The 21,660-nt window shown below is 44.2% G+C and overlaps 1 protein-coding gene across 5 annotated transcripts in view; it reads left to right on the top strand.

Annotated features, from left to right (window-relative positions):
• Positions 1-479: 479 nt before the first annotated feature.
• The window catches only part of ALMS1 (ALMS1 centrosome and basal body associated protein), a 74,710-nt gene continuing 53,529 nt past the window's right edge, over positions 480-21,660 (top strand). For 2 of the 5 annotated variants that reach the window (XR_014552291.1, XM_083631525.1), the window contains exons 1-3: positions 546-782; positions 11,096-11,230; positions 12,234-12,429. Coding sequence is in view for 4 of the 5 variants with exons in the window: in XM_083631525.1 (XP_083487651.1) it covers positions 747-782; positions 11,096-11,230; positions 12,234-12,429 (367 nt within the window). In the remaining variant the exon portion in view is untranslated. Of the gene's footprint in view, positions 783-8,176; positions 8,358-11,095; positions 11,231-12,233; positions 12,430-21,660 lie in introns of those variants that run through there. The other 3 variants (XM_083631527.1, XM_083631526.1, XM_083631528.1) reach the window with 3 other exon arrangements.

The raw sequence follows: 21,660 nt of genomic DNA, 5'->3' as shown, positions 1-21,660 counted from the left end.
TTTTGCATATTCTTATTAACCTTGTTGATAATGCCTAAAAAAATAATAATAAAAAAATAATAAAAAAATTCTTTTAATCCCTCCTGTCATTCCTGGCAGATGGACTAGATGACCTCTGGGGCGCCCTCCAAATCTAGGACTATTGAGAAATTCATGGAGGAGGAAATATGTTATCGAGGATTATGAACTGTGAGGGCTGAGTGGAGCCTCCATGTTCAGAGGCAGTCAGGGGGCTAGTAGGGAATGTTGTCATCCGGGTCTTTCAGACTCTGCTCGCCCCCCCACTTTCCCGCCTGAGAGCGCGCACGGCCACGCAGCTGGAGTCTCCGCCCTCTTTCGCGAAGCCCCTGGCCCAATGGGAGCTAGGCACGCTCGGAGCCGTCCAGCCCATTGGCTCCTGGACCTAGGACGGACGTTCAGCCTTTTGCCCGCCCCGTCGCTTGCGCGCGCACCTTCGCTTTCTCTCCAGCGGCTCCCTCCTTCGCTCGCGCCGGCGTCGGGCGGGAGGAAGCCCCGCCCCCGCCCCCTCCCGCCCTCCTTAGAGCGAGTCCCTAACAACGAGCGAGCGGGAAGAGAGCGGCCCCGCGGGCGCATGCGCATGCGCGCTTCTCCTCGACTCGGGAGGCTCGCTCGGGAGCGGGAGCGAGAAAAGAGGGCGGGGGGCACTGAAAGGGGCGGAGCTTTGAGCCAGCCCCCCCCCACTGTTGCCGTTACTAGCGCCCCCCACCCTTCAACTCCCCACAGCCATGGAGGGGTCTGAGAAGGAGGAGGGCCAAGTTCCCGTGAGTATAAGGGGGTGGGCTTTAATTGGAAGGGTGGGGGGCCTTAATTGGGGGGTGGGGGCCTTAATTGGGGGGTGAGGGGATTTAATTGGGGGGTGAGGACTTTAATTGGGGATGAGGGGATTTAATTGGGGGCATTTAATTGGGGGTGAGGGCCTTTAATTGGGGGTGAGGGGATTTAATTGGGGTGGGGGCTTTATTTGGGGTGGGGGAATTTAATTGGGGTGAGGGGCTTTAATGTGGCTGGGGAAACCCAGCCAGATTAATATAATATTAATATTAATAATAATATTAATAATAATATTACAAATATTACCATTATTATTATTATTATTGAGGGAGCTTTAATGGGGGCTTTAATTGGGGGTGGGGCTTTAATTAGGGGGTGAGGGGTTTCAGTTGGGGGCTTCTTTTAAGGGCACTTCACTGCCCCCCCATTCATAATACAATGGGGTTTTTTGTGCTTGCATGTGTGGAAATGCATCAGAAAGGGAAATCCTATCCCCCTATATTAAAACAAAAAGTTATAAATGATGTGTGTGTGTCTGCGCACAATTTGAACTTGCAGGACCCCTCCCCATGTGTTTCCCATGGTGCTAGTCCACAGTGTGGAGCAGGGAGCATCTTGTCCGCCCCCCGCAAATCTCTACCTCTCTTGGTTTATATCAGAGCTTTCCAAACTTTTCATGTCGGTGACACACTTTTTAGACACGCGTCATTTCGCCACGCAGTAATTCAGTTTTACTAGCAAACTGGAGGTTAAGCTAACGCCTTATAAGAGCTTTCGCTTGATACACCTAACCGTTGCAGCTGACACACTAAGGTGTCGCGACACACAGTTTGGAAAGCTCTGATTTATAAGGATTGTATGTTTTATCTTGGGTTTATAACCTTTTATGCAAACTGTCTAATACCTACAATAAGTTGGCTGCTGTTTTTGTTGCACAGGTTTATGACTTTAGATATGGCACATTTCCTTCACCTGGCATTCAGTGTAGGAGTTCTCATTAATACAGTGCATTTGCATGCCCTTGGTTAGATTTGTTAAAAGTTAAGTTTGCTTTTTTTTTAAAGAAATATTTAGTAAGATTTTACAAAAAAAACAGATGCAGAAACACATAATAAAAAAACAAGAAAAAAAGAATAAACACACACAAAAAAAGATACAAAAAATTAAAAACAATTCTTTTTCATAATTTAAAACTCATTTGCTTGTTTCTTTGACTTCCTCACACCTCCCCTTCTTGTATTCCCATTTAAATAATCAAATCAGCAAATCCTTACCCTCTTTCATTTATCTTATCTCTATATCTTGACATTTTATAACTCAGTATTTTCATCCATTATCAATTCATTTTTGCATATTCTTATTAACTTTGTTACTAATACTACTTATTTCCAATCCAACACCATTTTAGTTATTTTTTTTTTTACCTATTTATACCCTTCTTCCATATTCTTATAGCATTACAGCTGGAAACCACTTAATTTCTATCCAACATCATTCTAACATTCATTAATTTTGCAATATTTCTGTAGATAGTCTTTAAATTTCTTCCAATCTTCTTCCACCGCCTCTTCTCCCTGGTCCCGGATTCTGCCAGTCATTTCTGCCAATCCCATATAGTCCATCATCTTCATCTGCCATTCTTCCAAAGTGGGTAAAGTTTGCTTTTAATAAGTCTTTCCGCTGGTAACATCCAGTCATACCAAAATTATCTTATATCAGTGATAAATTAATCTTGGGATTTGTATTTAATCATTAAGAGTAGGTTCTTCTTGTAGCTCTATAGGAATGTTGTTTTGTGTGGCGAGTTCCCGCCTCCCCCCCAGTAGGAATAAAGAGACAGGACACAATTATTTAAGGTTAATGGGCTAAAATGGGCCACAACTTTATTGGTTACAGGTAAGAGCAGTATTGGCTTAGGCATCGGTCCTATCAGACTATTCTGCTTCAGCCTGTTTGCTTGAAAACCAGGAAGGGTTAACACCAGCAGGGGGAGCCCTGCTGATCTACATCAACTAGGTACTCCCCCGGGGTCACCGATCGGGGGCGCGCTTTAGGCCCTGGACTCTATAGGCTTCGGACGAGGCAACGCCCCCCGGAATCCTTTACCGGACTATCCTTCAATATTTGGGGGAGGTGATGGTGCTCCTTCCCCCCAACACATCTACATAAAAATACCCCTACCAATGCCTAACCGCCAAAACCAAAGGAGTTGTGACGATTTGCTATGAGGTCGGCGAAAAACCAAATGGCCAGTGCCAATTTGCCAAGTGGAAAAAATTCCTACCAGGCCCCTTAACGGCGACCAACCGAGGTCCATAGCAAGGTCAGAAGGGAAGCCTTAAAGGGCGGGTGGGTGGGAAACCACAACAGCTGCACGGACCAAAGAGGGAGATCCCTGGGCCGCGAGGCCTGAGGATTCCCCGGATCGCGCGGGGCTGGAAACCAGCCTCCGTGCGCGTGTTGGGGGCGTGAGCCCGCAACCCCGCCTCCTCCTGATGTCGGAAGTGGCTTAACAGAACAGGGGCAGCCAAACTGAAGGCCCTGCTTAGAGTTGCTGCGGCATGGGCTTCTGATATTTTAGGGACTTAAGGGAGAATCTGTCCTGCGGAATTTAGTGACCTACCATATATGAAGGATAAGTTGGTCTCTGAAGTAATGTAGTCCTGAGCTGCATAGGGCCTTATATCTTCTTGCCAAAATCTCATAATTGGCCTCACCGCAGATTGGCGGCCAGTGCAAGTAGTTATGCTGCCTTCAGGCATCCTGGGTTTTGATCTCTGCACCAACAGCAGCCTGCCGATCATCCTCAAGGGTAGCCCCACATACAGCCCATTGCAGTAATCTTAATTTGCATTGTTGCTTTCATAATTGAAGGAACGACACTAGGAGTTTAGCAGGGGATGTGGGATTTGCAGGTAAACTGCTTACAGTGTGCCGGAGTGAAGTTTATTTTATTATTTGCTATAATTGTTCTCCAGTGAAAATTCCCAGGGCATTTTATAATGGAAACAGAAATGTAGGAAGGGAATCACTTGCCCTTTTTCAAAAGCAAGGCACGCCAGCTGTGACCTTTTGAGGTCTTGTTGAGCAGATACTTTCCTTGTAAATAAATATGTACTATTTTTATTACGCTGTGAATTTTCAGACCTGCATATGGGCCTGTGTGTTTTCAAAAAATAATATGAAAATTAGTTTTATTTTACACTGGCCACATTCGGAAGTAACAGTTCTCCCTTCCTGCCCAGCAAACCATGGAGCAGCTGGCTTAGAATTGTACTTGTAGCTTTTTAGAAACAAACCACATGTTGCTGGTTTGGGTGTAATGCAAAGTTGGCCACTCCTTGGTTTGTCCCTATGCTAGGAGGAAGGAGGTGTGAAGTATCATCTGGAACTGTGATGGGGTAAAGTTTTCAGATCTGTTTGCCACTGCTTTGTGGATGCCTGTGACTTTAATTTCTGGAAGTCAAAATATGTATTTGTCTAGGCTAGGAGGATCCTCTAAACCAGGGTTTCCCAAACTTGGGTCTCCAGCTGTTTTTGAGCTACAGTTCCCATCATCCCCTACCACTGCTCCTGCCAGCTGGGGAATCATGGGAGTTGTAGTCCAAAAACAGCTGGAGACCCAACTTTGGGAAACCCTGTTCTAAACCACGGAGAACCATAGTGAACTAGTATTATGGATGTGTGAGCTCTGTTGTGGCATATAGTAATTTTAGTGGCATTCTAGTGGGAGGGTAGAGTGGATGCAGCCTTTTGCCCCATGTTTTTGTGGGGTAGCTGTGGATGGTTGTCACCTAACTTACTCATGGTTAAGTGAAAACATTGCTTCTACAGGCATCCTGGTTTGAGCATGTTTGTTCTGAAGCAAGTCCCTACTGAAGTCCAATTAGACATGTTTATGTTTGGGGTGTAAATTAGTATCTTCAGCCGTCGATGTTCGCAGCCGTTCTTGATTTTTTAAAATTAAGCATAACATGTAATTATCAGAGCCTAAGAGAGGCTTGACATTCACTGCCAGTTTTCAAGCACAGAAAATCAATTCGGACTCTAGTGAACCTAGGGATGGGTGATACATCCTTCAAATTTAAATAATACAAATTCCTGCTATTTGTACCTAGGATGGGTTACTTCCTACCTGTGAGTCAAATCAAGACCCTTTAAAACTCCATCTCTTGCAGTTAATTCATAGTTTTAATCAAATAAATAGTGTGATTTATATTTGTTCCCAACCCGTCTCTACACTCCAGGGTATATCATTAGTTTTGTACTTCTTAGAGAGACTAGAAGGAGACTAGAGTGTCTGTCTTCCTTCCACTTGCCTCTGTCTAGATCCTGTTGAATAAGCAGGGTTGACCTGTGAGTGTTGCTGAAATAGTATGCAAGCTTTAATGCTATATCGAAGACTTCACCGGCCTGAAAGAACTTTTTTATTCTCAGCTAATAAAATTGTTGGCAAGACAGGCAGGAGCGATGCCCACCATTTTACCTGCTTGAAATGAGATTTTTGGATATTTTTTTCCTTTAAAATATAAAGCGCTATAGAAATGAAATTAATAAAGATAATGCCAAGGTGCTTGAACATTCCATTGTGCCATTTGGCGATTAGGTTATATATCTGTTTCTAACACTGTGTTCTGCTGTGCTGGTACAACCCTCCCTTCAACTTCTGTGCGGCAGACAACGCAAGTATCAGAGTTCTGGGAAACCTGAATAATCCTGGCATACTGCACAACTCCTTTGCTTAAGCAGCTAGAGCGAATACTTTATATTTCTTGGCAACAAGGTTTTGTGACCTGTCAAAATATCCCAGTCAGGAACTGATCAGCAGAGGTGCTCATTGCACAGTACGCGTCCTTTGCTTTCTGTTTCCACTCCAATTAGGAGTTAGCTAATTCTGAGGGGACAGGTGGATTGTGCCACACATGATAAACTCTGCTGGTTGTATTACATTGGCTGCATTCAGACCTCATTATAAACTGTTGTTTATTGTAATGGGAGCAAGGCTAGACACCCTGCAGGAATGCAGAAGCTTTTGCTTCCAGTTACAATTAGCTAAAGTTTCGTGTCGTTTCAAACCCTCTGTAAGATTGTTGGTTCTTCTGAATCTCCGTGCATGAAAGTTCGCAGGTAGCTGCGGTGTTAAAACCTGCTTTTGGTTGTGTATGATGTTAAGTTTAGACCATCAGAGCCATTTCCCCCTCTGAAATTAAGTTTTGGGCTGTTCTCTAGGGCTGGGCAATGTCTGGTTTCCAGCATTGCAATACTGTATAACACCAGCTAAACATTGTGATATACCGATAGATCACAATGTCTGTAATAAGGGTGGAACTACGTAGAGGCATAGGGACGCAGGTGGCGCTGTGGTCTAAACCAGAGAGCCTAGGGCTTGCCGATTGCAAGGTTGGCAGTTCGAATCCCCACGACGGAGTGAGCTCCCCATGTTCGGTCCCAGCTCCTGCCCACCTAGCAGTTCGAAAGCACGTCAAGTGCAAGTAGATAAATAGGTACCGCTCTGGCGGGAAGGTAAACAGTGTTTCCGTGCGCTGCTCTGGTTTGTCAGAAGCGGCTTAGTCATTCTGGCCACATGACCCGGAAGCTGTCTGTGGACAAACGCTGACTCGAGTCGTCCATGACTGGACCTAACAGTCAGGGGGTACCTTTACCTTTATGTAGAGGCATGGTCTGGCTTCGTGGTTTTCCCTGCATTGTGATTTTGGCATAACGCACGCACGCACACCCACCCACCCACTATGGTTCACGATATTGCCAGATCAAACATTATGAAACCAATATCGTGATATGCACTTCAAACCAGGTTTGGATGATATATTGCCCAGCCCTACTGTTCATTCCTTGTCTGCTAAACTGTAGTACATGCTTCCCCAAAGTCTTCGAAAAGAACAAGGGGAGTGAACAAGCCAACAGGCACATTTTCTTTCCCTAGCATGCATGTTTCCTTCCTTTATTCATGACATGCAATTTTCTGAATGTTTGTGGCTGTAAAACTATCGAGAATTTCTCATCCTCCTCTTGGTTGTCTCCTGTGTAACGATTTCTACTTTTAACGCTGAGCTGTTACATGCAAAAGGTCCCAGGCATCTCTCCTGGTAGGACTGTGCCGGCTTCTTTTCCGAAACCTTGGAGTGACGCTGATAGTTGGTGTCAAGAATACTGACCTAGATGGACCACTGGCTTGATCTGTATGAGACAGCTTCCTAGGTTCCTTATTTATTTTCTCTCAGCTCTGTGTTTACTGCTTGAATGATCCATTTCTTTAGGGACAGCATTTCCCTAGGGACAACATACATGGGTCTTAACATTTATTCCAGTTTAGGTTGATGGTTTCACATCTTCACTGTTTACAGTAGACTCTAGTCTGGTTATCTATTATTTGCCTAGCCTGAAATCATTGGTTGTTCTTTTAGTTTTCTTAAATACAGCAGATACTTGAGAGTTTTTCTGCCTTGCACATTGATCGATACAGCTGTGATGAAATGAGCTTAGTTCATAGCTGTCAGTGGCTCCTCCCCCCCCAAAAAAAATATATTTTAGTGAAGAGAACTAATTCTTGCACTTTCAAAATCTGACAAGGTTTTCTTCCCTTAGCTTAATTACATGCACATCCCTGGAGAGGGATTATTCCAGTTTCATTAATTTGAAGTTATAAGTCTATTTGTTCCTGTTTGTTTTTCTGGCTGCTACCAAAGTAAATATTTTTTTTTAGAGTTTCTGCACCCAATGGTGTAACTTCTTGGATATTTGTATTCCTTCTGCATTGCTCTTTCATTTCCTCATCCCTCCCCACTTTCTTTGGCAACTAGTCATATGAATGTATTGTTGCTGTCAGCTTCTTCCAGTTACTAATGTGGCAGTTTTTGAGCCTCTAGTTAATTAACTTTCTTTTGAGATATGAAATATTCTATTTGGTGTTCATTACGGGCATCCATTCCTTTAGACACCTCCAAAGAATTATTGTTAATACTTAATCTGTGTGCTTGCCGTGTGTAACCGTACAGATTTGAATTATAGTATCTTCATTCATGATGGTAGCATATGCCTTGTGTATATATCGCTCCCCAGGGTTTTACTGTAGTTCTGTTCTAAATGTATTTGTTGTATTTGTGTTTTTAAGTGCTTCTAACTATCTTATGTGTGTAGAAGGCAATTAATAAGTGAATTCTAGTAATAAAAGGAGGAAAGCAGCCTGAATGAGTAGGAGGCTCTTTGGGATCAACTAGCAACCTTTGTGTATTTGGTTCGGCATGGAGGCTTCCCCTCAGTCTGTATCAGGATATAACATGATGTGATAATTTGTGAAAGTTGTCAGGGTGAGGCAGACAACCGAATCTCACAAAGGTCTCAGTCTTTATGACAGCAGTATAGCTGAGGCTTAGACAGGGCTTGGCTCCCCCCCCCCCACCTGGCAGTTGGGGGGTGGGGGGGAGGCCTTGCCGTGTTGGTGCTTGCTGGGTCTTCATTCCTGTGCTGAGATATTTGAAATATCTCACTGCTCTTGGGTGCCCCAGGCCCCATTCATTCTCCCGACAAGGACGGTTACAGCTACGGTAAGTCCTGAATTCTCTATATACTGCTTGGCTCTGAAGTGAAGGCATCCCCCCCCCCCCAAATGCCGTGGATCTGTTGGGTGAGTTAAATTCATATACAGTGGTACCTCGGGTTAAGTACTTAATTCGTTCCGGAGGTCCGTTCTTAACCTGAAACTGTTCTTAACCTGAAGCACCACTTTAGCTAATGGGGCCTCCTGCTGCCGCTACGCCGCCGGAGCACGATTTCTGTTCTCATCCTGAAGCAAAGTTCTTAACCCGAGGTACTATTTCTGGGATAGCAGAGTCTGTAACCTGAAACGTATGTAACCCAAGGCGTATGTAACCCGAGGTACCACTGTAAGGTACTCAGCATTAGATGCTGGCGAAGGGAAGCCTAGTCTCCTGTTTCGGAATTTAAAAGGATCTCCTCTTCTATCTGGTTGCCAGATCTCTTTTATAGGGTTTCCAGTATGCATCAATCAGTTTGGCATATGGTGCTCAAGGATATGATGGGATGCTGGTGCGAAGAAGCAGGAGGCAAAGCAGGCTGTGTGAGGAGCAAATATTGTAAAGGACCCTTCCAATCACAGTTAGCAGATCCTTTCATAGAAATTGGATGTCCCATTTTTTAAACAGGTAGCAGTCCTTTCCTAACTGTCACGGTCTCCGTCCCTCCCTTTTTACCATTGCTGTCGCCGTTTCTTGAACTCTCTTCCTTTTTGCGGTGCTGCCATAGTATCGGAAGAACTCTTTGCCATCACAGCTCGCTTGTCTGGTAATAGCTGGTAGACAGACAGGTGCTAGTTTGCTTGGTTTCCATGGCAGGCCTACATTGGCCCACAGGCCAGAGGTCTTTTAGTATGGACAGGTCTTTTAGTACGGACAGGTAGGTACGGAGGCAAGGAATCTTTCAGGTTCCCTGGTCCCAAACAAAAAAAGGACGTGAAGGATTGAAACCAGCAATCTGAATTTAGCCTAGAACCGAACAGGTGGAATAATAATAATAATAATAATAATAATAATAATAATAATATTATTTATACCCTGCCCATCTGGCTGGGTTTCCCCAGCCACTCTGGGCAGCTTATTTTAGTAATACAATAACCTATTAAACATTAAAAGCTTCCCTAAAGAGGGCTGCCTTCAGATGTCTTCTAAAAGTTTGGTAGTTATTTTTCTCTTTGACATCCGGTAGGAGGGCGTTCCACAGGCAGGTGCCACTACCAAGAAGGCCCTCTGCCTGGTTCCCTGTAACCTCACATCTTGCAGGGAGAGAACCGCCAGAAGGCCCTCGACGTTGGACCTCAGTGTCTGGGCAGAACGATGGAGCCAAGTGCATTCATAAAGCAGAAGTGTGGTACGATCACAATGTCCAGGCTCAGTTCAGAATACAGCTATTACATTTGGTTCTTCTCCCTACTAGGAAGAAACCAAAGAAATGTGGCCCCCTCCCTTGTGGATTTACTCTTCTGTTTTAGTCTCCATCTGCTCTCTGTGGACCCCTTTGAAGGCAATGTCTGCTTTACTCATCTTGTTTGATTATCATTCAGAACACCCACATAATTACCTCTGCTTAACATATCTAAAATCAATACCGTTTGCGTTTTACCCAGTACTAATTGCCTTCATTGTTCGTGCTTCATCACACACCACTTTTGATTTGCCCAGGAGTGGTGTATGCATCCTATTCAATTCCTTCAATAAACTGGAATTAAGGTGGGAAGGTGGAGTGAGGGCCTTGTCTAGTGCACAGGATATGTCAGACCATTAACGTTCTTTCTTTTCTTTTTTTACAACAACAACACCCTCACTCTTAAAATAAAAGCTTGCTGGCTTAATTACCAAACTACATCAGCTTGTAGGCACAAAGGTAAAGGGGAAATTGTAACATCTGATAACAAGTGGGGGGGGGACAGAAAGAAAATGAGTTTTGGGATGCAGGTGGAAGGGCTGAGTTGGGTAGATGGACAGAGAAAGAGATCCTGCCAATGTTTTTATCTGTTTACAATTTATCTGTAAATAGTCAATAAACCATTTCCATTCTTTTATAAAAAGTTTGTTATCTTGATTTCTTATTCTTCCGGTAAGTTTTTCCATTTCTGCATAGTCCCTAAGTTTTTGTATCTATTCTTCTCTCATTGGGACTACCACTTCTTTCCATTTTTAGGCAAGTAACATTCCTGCAGCTGTAGTTGCATGCATAAATAAATTTCTATACTGTTAATAAGCATTTTGTATAAGATAAATGTATTGGACTGATCCTATCCTTTCTAAGGTATGAGGAGATTAAGAAGCCAGAGAAAAACTGGAACTTTTCACAAGGCAGCCTCTTCAGTAATATGTTTGTTAAACATCCATTGTTTCTTCATGCCTGGAAAATACGATTCTAGGAATCCACATATTATAAAAATATGTAGAGTTGAAAGGGATCCAAGGGTCATCTAGTCCAACCCCCTGCAATGCAGGAATCTCAGCTAAAGCATCCATGACAGATGGCCATGCAGTATTGTTTTACTGAGTTTCGGATACTGAAAGATGTTTTGGGTGCTCCTGCGACTATTCAGATAATTGGATTTTGCTGTTTAACTCATTGTTCCAGCGTAGTATTCAACTCTTGCCTCACTGACTTAAGCAAGCAATATAAAATATTGCTGAATATCCGTAAAACTTTATAATCTAATTGGTCCTGCAGGACAGAATAGGACAAAATACCAGTTTCTCCAGCCATCATTATTAAAAAGATCTGTTTGTTTCAGCCTATTGCAACAACGCCACCACGTCAAGGTCCGAAAGAAGAGCTATTAAGCCAAAGCAGCAGTGGGACTCAGGTTTCATATGTCAGTGGCATCTCCTTGGGAGAAGCAATCAGACATAGATCTACTGCTAATCAGGTAACTTTGCAATCTTTTCCATATTTTTTTTCATCCAGTTAGAATATTCACACAGTAGTGCATGTTATCACCATATCCCTGTGGAATAAGTTAGGCTGGGTGACAGTGAGTACCCCAAGGGCACCCAGTGTTCTTCATGGCTGAGGGGTGGAGACACTGGCTCTCTAAACCAACCAAAAGGATTGGCAAAAAGCAAAGGTCCTAACAGAACTCCAGATAGAGGCAGAGACCTGGGCCATCTGAAGTAGGGAGTCCTCGAAACTTTTCTTTCATATACAATGGTACCTCTGGTTATGTCCTTAATTCGTTCCGGAGGTCCGTTCTTAACCTGAAACTGTTCTTAACCTGAATCACCACTTTAGCTAATGGGGCCTCCTGCTGCTGCCGTGCTGCTGGAGCACGATTTCTGTTCTCATCCTGAAGCAAAGTTCCGAGGTACTATTTCTGGGTTAGCGGAGTCTGTAACCTGAAGCGTATGTAACCTGAGGTACCACTGTATTATGATGCATAAGCAATCAGATATTTTACCCGGATCGTTCTACCAGGACACTGAGGTCCAGCGCTAAGGGCCTTCTGGCGGTTCCCTCACTGTGAGAAGCCAAGTTACAGGGAACCAGGCAGAGGGCCTTCTTGGTAGTGGCACCTGCCCTGTGGAATGCCCTCCCACCAGATGTCAAAGAGAACAACAACTACCAGACATTTAGAAGACATCTGAAGGCAGCCCTGTTTAGGGAAGCTTTTAATGTTTGATGCATTACTGTATTTTAATATTTTGTTGGAAGCCGCCCAGAGTGGCTGGGGAAGCCCAGCCAGATGGACGGGGTATAAATAATAATAATAATAATAATAATAATAATAATAATAATAATAATTATTATTATTATTATTAATGCATATGCACTCTAAAAAAATGTTGTTGGAGAAAATTATAGGTTCTTTAAAAATTGCCTTGAAGAATCATTCATTTTTCTATTCTCTCCCCCCCCCCATATTTTACTTTCAGGAAATGAAAACATGGTACCAGCCTCATGTAGAAATAGACACAAGCAACCTGCCAACAGCCTTGGGCAGAAGGCTTAGTCAGAGCAGTGGGACCCGTGACTTGACAGAGTTCCCAAGCATGGAGGAAGGCTCAATTACTGTTGCCGAAGACTCCAGAACGCAGCAAGCACCCAATGTGACACACACACGGCTGTTGGGTATGTTCTGTATACAGTACCTTGGTTTACGAACTTAATCCGTTCCGGAAGTTTGTTCTTAAACCAAAGCATTCTTAAACCAAGGCGTGCTTTCCCATAGCACGGGGGACTCAGTTTACAAATGGAACACACTCAACAGGAAGCAAAACATGTTCTGCTTCCAAGGCAAAGTTCACAAACCAAAACACCTACTTCCGGGTTTGCAGCGTTCTTCATCCAAGTTGTTCATAAACTAAGCTGTTCTTAAACCAAGGTACCGCTGTACTCTTAAATATTTTCTTTTATAATTATTTTCATAAGCAAGGACCTTTTTTAAAGTATGTACATATATATTTGTAGCGAAGTCAAGATTCAGAGGAATTTCAAGGTGTTGATCCTGGCCATCTCGAGTTCTGTTGTTTTATATTGAGAGTTCACAATTCGGAGAAAACAACAAGGGACTGAATGCAGGTGCCTTTCACTGTGGCTTCTCTGCTGAAATTCCAGTCTGCCTAAGTAGCAAGCATTTTTTTTGCTGGTATAAAATATGGTGGTTGTTGTTTAGTCGTTTAGTCGTGTCCGACTCTTCGTGACTCCATGGACCAGAGCACGCCAGGCACTCCTTTCTTCCACTGCCTCCCGCAGTTTGGTCAAACTCATGCTGGTAGCTTCGAGAACACTGTCCAACCATCTCGTCCTCTGTCGTCCCCTTCTCCTTGTGCCCTCCATCTTTCCCAACATCAGGGTCTTTTTGCTGGTTACTGCCACAGGTACCCTGTCACGCTCTGCCTTGTGCTCCAGTGACACCTCAAACTTCATCACCATTTTTGTGGATTTGATGGTGCTAACAGGGACAGTACTGATGACAGCAACTCCTGGAAGTTTTGAAAGCCAAGGGAAAAAAGTGGACAGTTAATGTCACCCTTTCCCTCAAAATTGACATATTGGCAATACAGTACTTAATTTCTTATCAGATGTAAGCTTCCTATGCTACGGTAAGAAAATGAAACATTTTGTATAATTTAGGTAGTAGTCTGTACTTTTAGAGATATTTGTGACCTTTGAAAATACAGATCTGTTCATTTATTAAAATGTTGCTTACAGATATACCTATTGTTAAGAGATAGGACAGTTCCCTTGGGTTCTTTTTAAAAAAACAATAAATGTATCACTCACATGTAATAAACACCAGCAATATCAGCTAGTTTGTTATTTTTTAGAAAAAGGCATAGAGTTCTTAAGGCTACCTTAGTTGGGCAGTTGAAAAAATGGGGGGGGGGTGGTTAAACAAAATACAAATCATCATTATAGTATAGTAAGGAAAATTTTATTGTCTGCACTAAGAAATAGTGTGTAGACCTTGGTATTTATCATGTAGAAACAGGATAAATTATTTTATTTAAAGAATTACCCTTGGACAAGAACCAATAATGTCTTTACAAGACCTCAGGTGGCGTGACTGTAAAAAGATGATGATTATGATGATGATGATAAATAATTTTATTATTTATACCCTGCCCATCTGGCTGGGTTTCCCCAGCCACTCTGGGTGGCTCACAGCATATATCAGAACATAAAGGTAAAGGTAAAGGTACCCCTGCCCGTACGGGCCAGTCGTGTCCGACTCTAGGGTTGTGCGCTCATCTCACTTAAGAGGCCGGGAGCCAGCGCTGTTCGCAGACACTTCCGGGTCATGTGGCCAGCGTGACGAAGCTGCTCTGGCGAGCCAGCACCAGCGCAGCACACGAAAACGCCGTTTACCTTCCCGCTATAAAGCGGTACCTATTTATCTACTTGCACTTAGGGGTGCTTTCGAACTGCTAGGTGGGCAGGAGCTGGGACCGAAAGATGGGAGCTCACCCCGCCGCGGGGATTCGAACCGCCGACCATATGATCGGCAAGTCCTAGGCACTGAGGTTTTACCCACAGCGCCACCCGCATCAGAACATACTAAAACATTAAACCTTAAAAACTTCCTGATACAGGGCTGCCTTCTGATGCCTTCTAAAAGTTGTATGGTTGTTTATTTCCTTGACATCTGATAGGAGGACATTCCACAGGGCAGGTGCCACCGCTGAAAAGGCCCTCTGCCTGGTTCCCTGTAAACTCACTTCTCACAGGGAGGGAACCGCCAGAAGGCCTTCGGAGCTGGACCTCAAGTGTCCTGCCTAGACGACGGGGCTGGAGACGCCGCACTGGGAGCCAATGAAGACCCTTTAGGACTGGTGTTATATGGTCCTGGCTGTCACTCCCAGTCGCCAGTCTAGCTGCCGCATTCTGGATTCTATCAAGAATGCTCACTTGGTGACAAGATCACACATCTACCTCCAGATCTTTGAGCCAGCTGGGCAAAGCACATAATGCCATTCATTTCAGCTGTCACCACACTTCTTCCTTATTAGCATTTCAGCTGATCATTCCAGAAAAGGAAGGTGAGCAGGCAGGATCCACCCACATGCTCTCTGTGTGCATGACAAACTGGATTCAAATGGAGGAAATTAAATATACAGCATACCCAGTTAGACTGAATTTGCAAGTTCCTAAAACGGACTCTGGGCACTCTTTGTGACATTGGTCCATATTAGTCAGATTGTTTACACACCTATTCCTGTTCTTTTAGATGGCATCTCTTGAAATTTATCAGAACCCTCCCATGACAGTAACTGTTTTTCTCTTGTGTTCCTCCATTTTCTACTGTTGAAACATATGGTAAGGCCAAATAATTTCTAGAGATTGTTGTCCTGGCTCCTGTCCCAAGGGCAGCAACAGAGGGGCTTGTTTGTTTAGTCGTTTAGTCGTGTCCGACTCTTCGTGACCCCATAGACCAGAGCACGCCAGAGCACGCTCTTCGTGACCCCATGGACCAGAGGGGCTTACCTGTGTATAAAATGGAAGCTTTATTTAAGGCTTACAGCTATTCAGGTCAGACTACAGGTAGAGATTGCCAGAGGCACTAATATTAGGGGTCCAAGACTGGACAAAATCTGTGATGTTGTCTCAACAAATAGCTACACCCCTCATGCCAGTTTTTAAAAGCAAGATATGGTGCACTCGCTTGTGAAATTCTCTCGCCACTAGGCTGGTGGGCTTGGTGGTGCATATTTCTCCAGATGGGGGGCACGGATCTGCTTCCAGCAGCAGAGGTGGTGCCAAGGTCTTGGTGATGGGACGGAGCTCAACCCCTCATAGCCCCTCCTTCAGTTGTTCAACCTCCCCCTTCCCGGCCTCTTTAAGAGAAAAGGAGGTGAGGCCCCATCCTCTCCTTCGGGTTCCTCCCCACTGACATCATGGTCTGTGCTTTCCCTCCTCTTCATCTGACAGCAAATTGCACCTTGAACCCATCAGGATTGTGGGGTTCATGACAATTCTTCCTCCCCTGAGGTACAAGAGGATGAAGTTTGTGTGTGCGCCAGTTTGAGCTTGTGCTCTCTCTCTCTCTCTCTCTCTCGCTCTCTTTTTAGCTTATTACTTATTATTCAGGTTTTATTGGGCAGTGGATGCTTCTCTCATCTTCAGGGTCACACAGATATTTTTTTAAAAATTGCTAGTTCATTTGCAAAGCTAAACAGGGTCTGGCATGGTTTCAAATTGGATGGGTGGCCCCCCTCGCAGGGGGTTGGACTAGATGATCCTCTGGGTCCCTTCCAACTCTACAATTATTCAATGGTTCTACAAGTAACTTCCAAAGTGTGCAAGTGAGAGACAGACTACAGCAACCAGGCAGTAACTGGCACCACCCAGTTACCTCTGCCTCTTCATGAGGGCAATACAAGTGGTCTGAGAAAATTCTGTATTTGTGATTGGATCTAGACATGCCTGTGTTCGCATGTAAAGAGCTTCCAAATGCATTGTGGTGGGGTGGCTGATCTCCCCTCATTTCCAATAGCAGCCCCGTATACTTGAGGGCTGGGACGCGGGTGGCGCTGTGGTCTAAACCACAGAGCCCTAGGGCTTGCCGATCGGAAGGTCGGCAGTACGAATCCCCGCGATGGGGTGAGCTCCCGTTGCTCGGTCCCTGCTCCTGCCAACCTAGCAGTTTGAAAGCATGTCAAAGTGCAAGTAGATAAATAGGTACCACTCCGGCGGGAAGGTAAACGGCGTTTCCGTGCGCTGCTCTGGCTACATGACCTGGAAAAAATGTCTGCAGACAAATGCTGGCTCCCTCGGCCAGTAAAGCGAGATGAGTGCCGCAACTCCAGAGTCATTCGCGACTGGACTTAACTGTCAGGGGTCCTTTACCTTTTTATACTTTAGGGGATGCTTGTCTGGAGGGTCCCTAGTCTTCAGGGGGGTTGTGAGTGTGTGGGGCTACTACAGAACAGAAAGGAGCTACAAAGCCGCTGAGAGTATAGGGAAGATGGCATATACTGCTTTGGATCGGGGCCCTGTTCCTTATGTAACACCATGCCTCAACTCAGCCAGGGTGGGTACCGGCAGAATTAAAATAGACATAACAGCCCTTTAGAACTGTAAATGCTAAAAATGAACACATATGCAAAATATGATTATAATATGACTAAGGGTGTTATATTTGGATTATATAGTACACTTTCTTTGTAGCAGTCAGACATTTTAGAAATTTTAAAAAGACATTGAGAACGATATGCCACCTACACTCTGATCTCTCCCTGCTGCTTCATATTCTGACTGCTGGTGGCAGCTCCTGCTCCCAGTTTAGCTTCAGCATTTAGTCATTGGCAGGCTTGAATTTCCAATTGTGACTGCTGGATGGTTCGGTGAATATTGCTCACAGAGTCGGAATCTGATAATGGGTAGTTAAGCATTTCAGTTGATTTGAACTGGAACATGGGGCAAAATTCTCTTGCTGTGCTTGCAGAACTGTGATTATTTGTTAGTTCTTCCCTGGAGTCTCTACCTGATCTTCCTCTGTCTCCTCTAGCGACTAGCATTGCTGGCATCTAAACATGTGCGTAGCAGAGTGACTGACTATATGTGCACCAATAGTTTATTTTGTTAATATCCCAAATAGCTCAAGGCAGCATATATGGGCTCGTATTGTTTGAACTGGCTTAAGATGGGCTTTGTCTGTGTTTGCATTATCTAGCACCTTGAGACTTCCCATGTAAAAGGGATGAGTACTCCTTTCCCCCACCCACTTCACGTATATCAAACTGTTTCTCTTATTCAATGCAGCTACCTCAGCCAGGGAACCTATTTGTTGTCGTGTGAGGCATCAGTTTCCACAGCTTTATATAATTCCTCTTAATGACTCCTTTTCTTTAATGCATTTGCAGTTTGATCTCCTGTCAAAACCTGTGAATCTGATCTGCAGTGAAATTGGAGTGGGGTAGATTGGTTGGTAAGGGCGATGCTTTCCTGGGGATTATTCTTTCCCCAGGTTCCTTGATCTTATTGTCCCTGAGCCTTTATGGCTTGCTGGGTGTGAGTCACCGTAAGAATCTTTCTTCTTTTCTTTTCCTTTCCCTTTCCTTTGCTGCATATATATTTTCCCTTCAGTCCCGGCTTTAAAAGGGTCTTGGCCATTTAAAACATTTTGACTAAGAGAGGGGGAAATTGGATGCACAGCTCTAAAGGTTGCACCCTGAGGGTAGCGGCTGCTGTAATGGAGGAATGGAAGTGGCAGGATTGAGAGTGGGGTGCGGAGAGCACAGAGAGGCCCATGGTGTCAGTGGAAATGGAAAAACTAGTGGTGTAGTCTATGAGCAGTGTTACTCACTCAAGAGGAGTAGGCAAATGCCAAATCAGATGACTGGAGTGATGGTGATTCTGCATATTTAGCAAACTAAAGGTAAAGGTACCCCTGCTCGTACGGGCCAGTCGTGTCCGACTCTGGGGTTGCGTGCTCATCTCGCTTAAGAGGCCGGGAGTCAGCGCTGTCCGAAGACACTTCCGGGTCACGTGGCCAGCGTGACGAAGCTGCTCTGGCGAGCCAGCACCAGCGCAGCGCACGGAAACGCCATTACCTTCCCGCTATAAAGCGGTACCTATTTATCTACTTGCACTTGGGGGTGCTTTCGAACTGCTAGGTGGGCAGGAGCTGGGACCGAACGACGGGAGCTCACCCCGCCGCGGGGATTCGAACCGCCGACCATGCGATCGGCAAGTACTAGGCACTGAGGTTTTACCCACAGCGCCACCCGCGTCCCATTTAGCAAACTAGGTAGCAGGCAACTACTGATGTGTGAAAGGGATGCTTTTGCTCTGAAAGCCTCTCCTCCCACCCACCCAATAAAGATTCAGTTCATTTCCAGCTCATTTCCTCACTCCCAAGAGAATGTTATTCACTATCCATTCATTGGACTATACTTGTAGTAGTGAGTGTGTACACTAAATAAAACGGTTGAATCACGTGTCAAAAGGTTGGAGGGGAGTGCCTTGCTTTATTGCATATGGAAATACTGGAATGTTTTTTTCCCCTTCTCTTTTTCCTAAAAGTATTCATTATGACATCATAATTGAGGCATCATTTACAGTCCTTTTGAAAAAGTATTTTCTAATGGTAATGCATTAATTAATATAGCAAATTGAAAACAAAGAAGGGCTCTGCTCAGGTTTTGCCTCCATCTCTAAATGCTCAGCAAACGGCATTCTGATTTCTGGCTTTCACATTTGTCAGCAGCAGGATGTAAGATGATGCAGGATCAGGTTTGCTTGCTGGGTAAATTTAGCTATGAATGAGGGAGGCGACCTTCAGAATTGACAGTGGGAAGAAGTACTGCTCTTCTTTTGCACCAGACACCCAAAGATGGTGTGAACTGGTATCATTTGCTGCTCTGGGACCTAACAGGTCTCTCCACAGAACACTACTGTTAACGTTTCCCCAAAACCATCACAAGCAGCAAGAGCTGAGATGATGATTTTGCAGTTCCCTAGAGAAAAGCAAAGCTCCATTAATTTTTCCAGCCAACATAAAATTTAATAGGTTTTCAGTGTAACTTGTGAATAACCTGATTTAGATTGTGTAATGGAATAGCTGATGGATTTTGTTTCTGAGATGACTAATATTGCTAGGTATTGTACATGGATTAGAAAGGCTTGTATCTGATTTGGGGTGGCTGAAAAGGCAGTGCTTATGTGTTTCTCTTCCCATCCCTCACCCTGCTCCAAAGAAATGGCTCTTGGGTACCATCCTGCCGAAATCCTGGGTAACTTTTAAACCAGGTTGTCAGAAGGAGGCATAACAGCGAATAATGGTGTACAAAGACCTTGGACCTCACTTCAAGATAGGTTGGAATAATAATAATAATAATAATAATAATAATAATAATAATAATAATAGTAGTAGTAGTAGTAGTAGTTTATTTATATCCCACCCATCCGGCTGGGCTTCCCCAGCCACTCTGGGTGGCTTCCAACAAACTAGTAAAATACAGTAATGCATCAAACATCAAAAGCTTCCCTAAACAGGGCTGCATTCAGATGTCTTCTAAAAGTCTGGTAGTTGTTGTTCTCTTTGACATCTGGTGGGAGGGCGTTCCACAGAGCAGGCGCCACTACCGAGAAGGCCCTCTGCCTGGTTCCCTGTAACTTGACTTCTTGCAGTGAGGGAACCACCAGAAGGCCCTCGGAGCTGGACCTCAGTGTCCGGGCTGAACGATGGGGGTGGAGACGCTCCTTCAGGTCTACTGGACCGAGGCCGTTTAGGGCTTTAAAGGTCAGCACCAACACTTTGAATTGTGCTTGGAAACATACTGGGAGCCAAGTGTTGGGCAAGAAACACAGTTTGAGGCCCACTATCTTCAAGGCTTAAAGAGAAGAGAATACATTAAAAAGCATGTGTTCAACTTTTGTAACATCTGAAAGGTTGAATTTGCAATTTTGAGGTATTGGGTCTCGTGACATCCACTACTGGTTGTCTGCCCCTGTGTTAAGGGAAGAAATACACAGTGCCTTCCAGCTACAACTGGCAGCCAGCCATCTTTGCATGAGCTTTATGCAAAAAGCTGCCTAATGCGAAATCAGCTGCTGCTGTATTCCAGCTCATGAGATTTCCAGTGCTGTCTGAGATGCTGAAGAAGTCGCCCATCTCTGGTTTGATTCACTGACCTTGTTTTGAAATGTGAGGTAGTGAAACATGGCTGTGTTTCAAGCATCCTTTACTTGGGAGTTTGATATTTTAGGGAAGGAGGAATTTCTTTGCCGGACATATGTCTGACTCTGCCTGGTTGTCCTCTTGAGTGGTTCTTCCAAGCCCCCTCACGCTTTGTGCTTGGCATCAGTTAACTCATTTGCAAATATGGAAGTGTATTTTGGCCTAAGAAATGAGGTGGTCTGTGATAAGATTTGTAACATTCAGCCATGAAGCATATCCTAAGACTTGAGAACACAGGCTTACTTTTAGTTATTGCTGCAAGTGTTTTTCTTGTCCTCCCTTAGCTGCCATTTTCCTAAAACTAAAAAGCCTTGAATGTTACAGTCTTTCCTCGCAGGGAAAGGTGCTTAAGCCTCATGATCATTTTGGTTGACATTTTCTGCATCCTTTCTACCTCTGTGTAATACCCTTTTTGAGGTATTGTGACCTGAATTGTACACAGACCATGTCATAGATATTTGCATAAGGGCATTATGATACTATACTGGGGTTTTTATTTTTGTTCCCTTTTCTGATAACCTGTGGTGCAGAATTTGCCCTTTTCATAGCTCCGTGAGAATGTGCTCTGCTTAGTCAGGGCCTGAAAAACTTCTTCCACATTAAGTGCATTAAGCTTAAAGGCTTCTCAAGATTCTCTGTTGTGTTTTCTGTAGCATTTACACAGGGAAGTTGTGAAGCACCTGCAACTGTGTGAATCTTTATATTCAACAGTAACCTTTGTACCTTATTTTTAATGACTCATTTTGTATAAAATGCATTGAGGGTATTAATATTTTGCTGGATGAATAGAGAATACTGAGTTGTATAAGGCACATTTTGTTCCTTTTAACAGTATAGTACAGAAGGGGAAAGAGAAGGATAGAGAGGCAGAAAATGGACCTTTTGTTTTTGATGCTTTTTCTTACTTGCAACCTGGTTGCTGGGAAACTCACAACACAATACAAGGTTATATTAGCCTATTTCAAGCTCTTGGAAACAGCGGCATATTCAAGGCATTGCTATTTCTGGGGTTTTGGTTATAGCCTATCTACCTTCGGTTGAATATTCAAATTCTGTATCAGGCCAAGAAATCCTCCATTTTGTAACAGGATGCATTCTGAAAATGAAGGAAACCTGCACAAACCTGCTTCTGTGCGATATGTTTTCAAAGCTCTTTTAAATATTTTGGCAGGCTTGAC

The sequence above is a fragment of the Podarcis filfolensis genome (assembly GCF_964270895.1).
Source record: "Podarcis filfolensis genome assembly, chromosome: 9".
Taxonomy (NCBI): domain Eukaryota; kingdom Metazoa; phylum Chordata; class Lepidosauria; order Squamata; family Lacertidae; genus Podarcis; species Podarcis filfolensis.
This window is presented reverse-complemented; position numbering and strand designations above follow the sequence as displayed.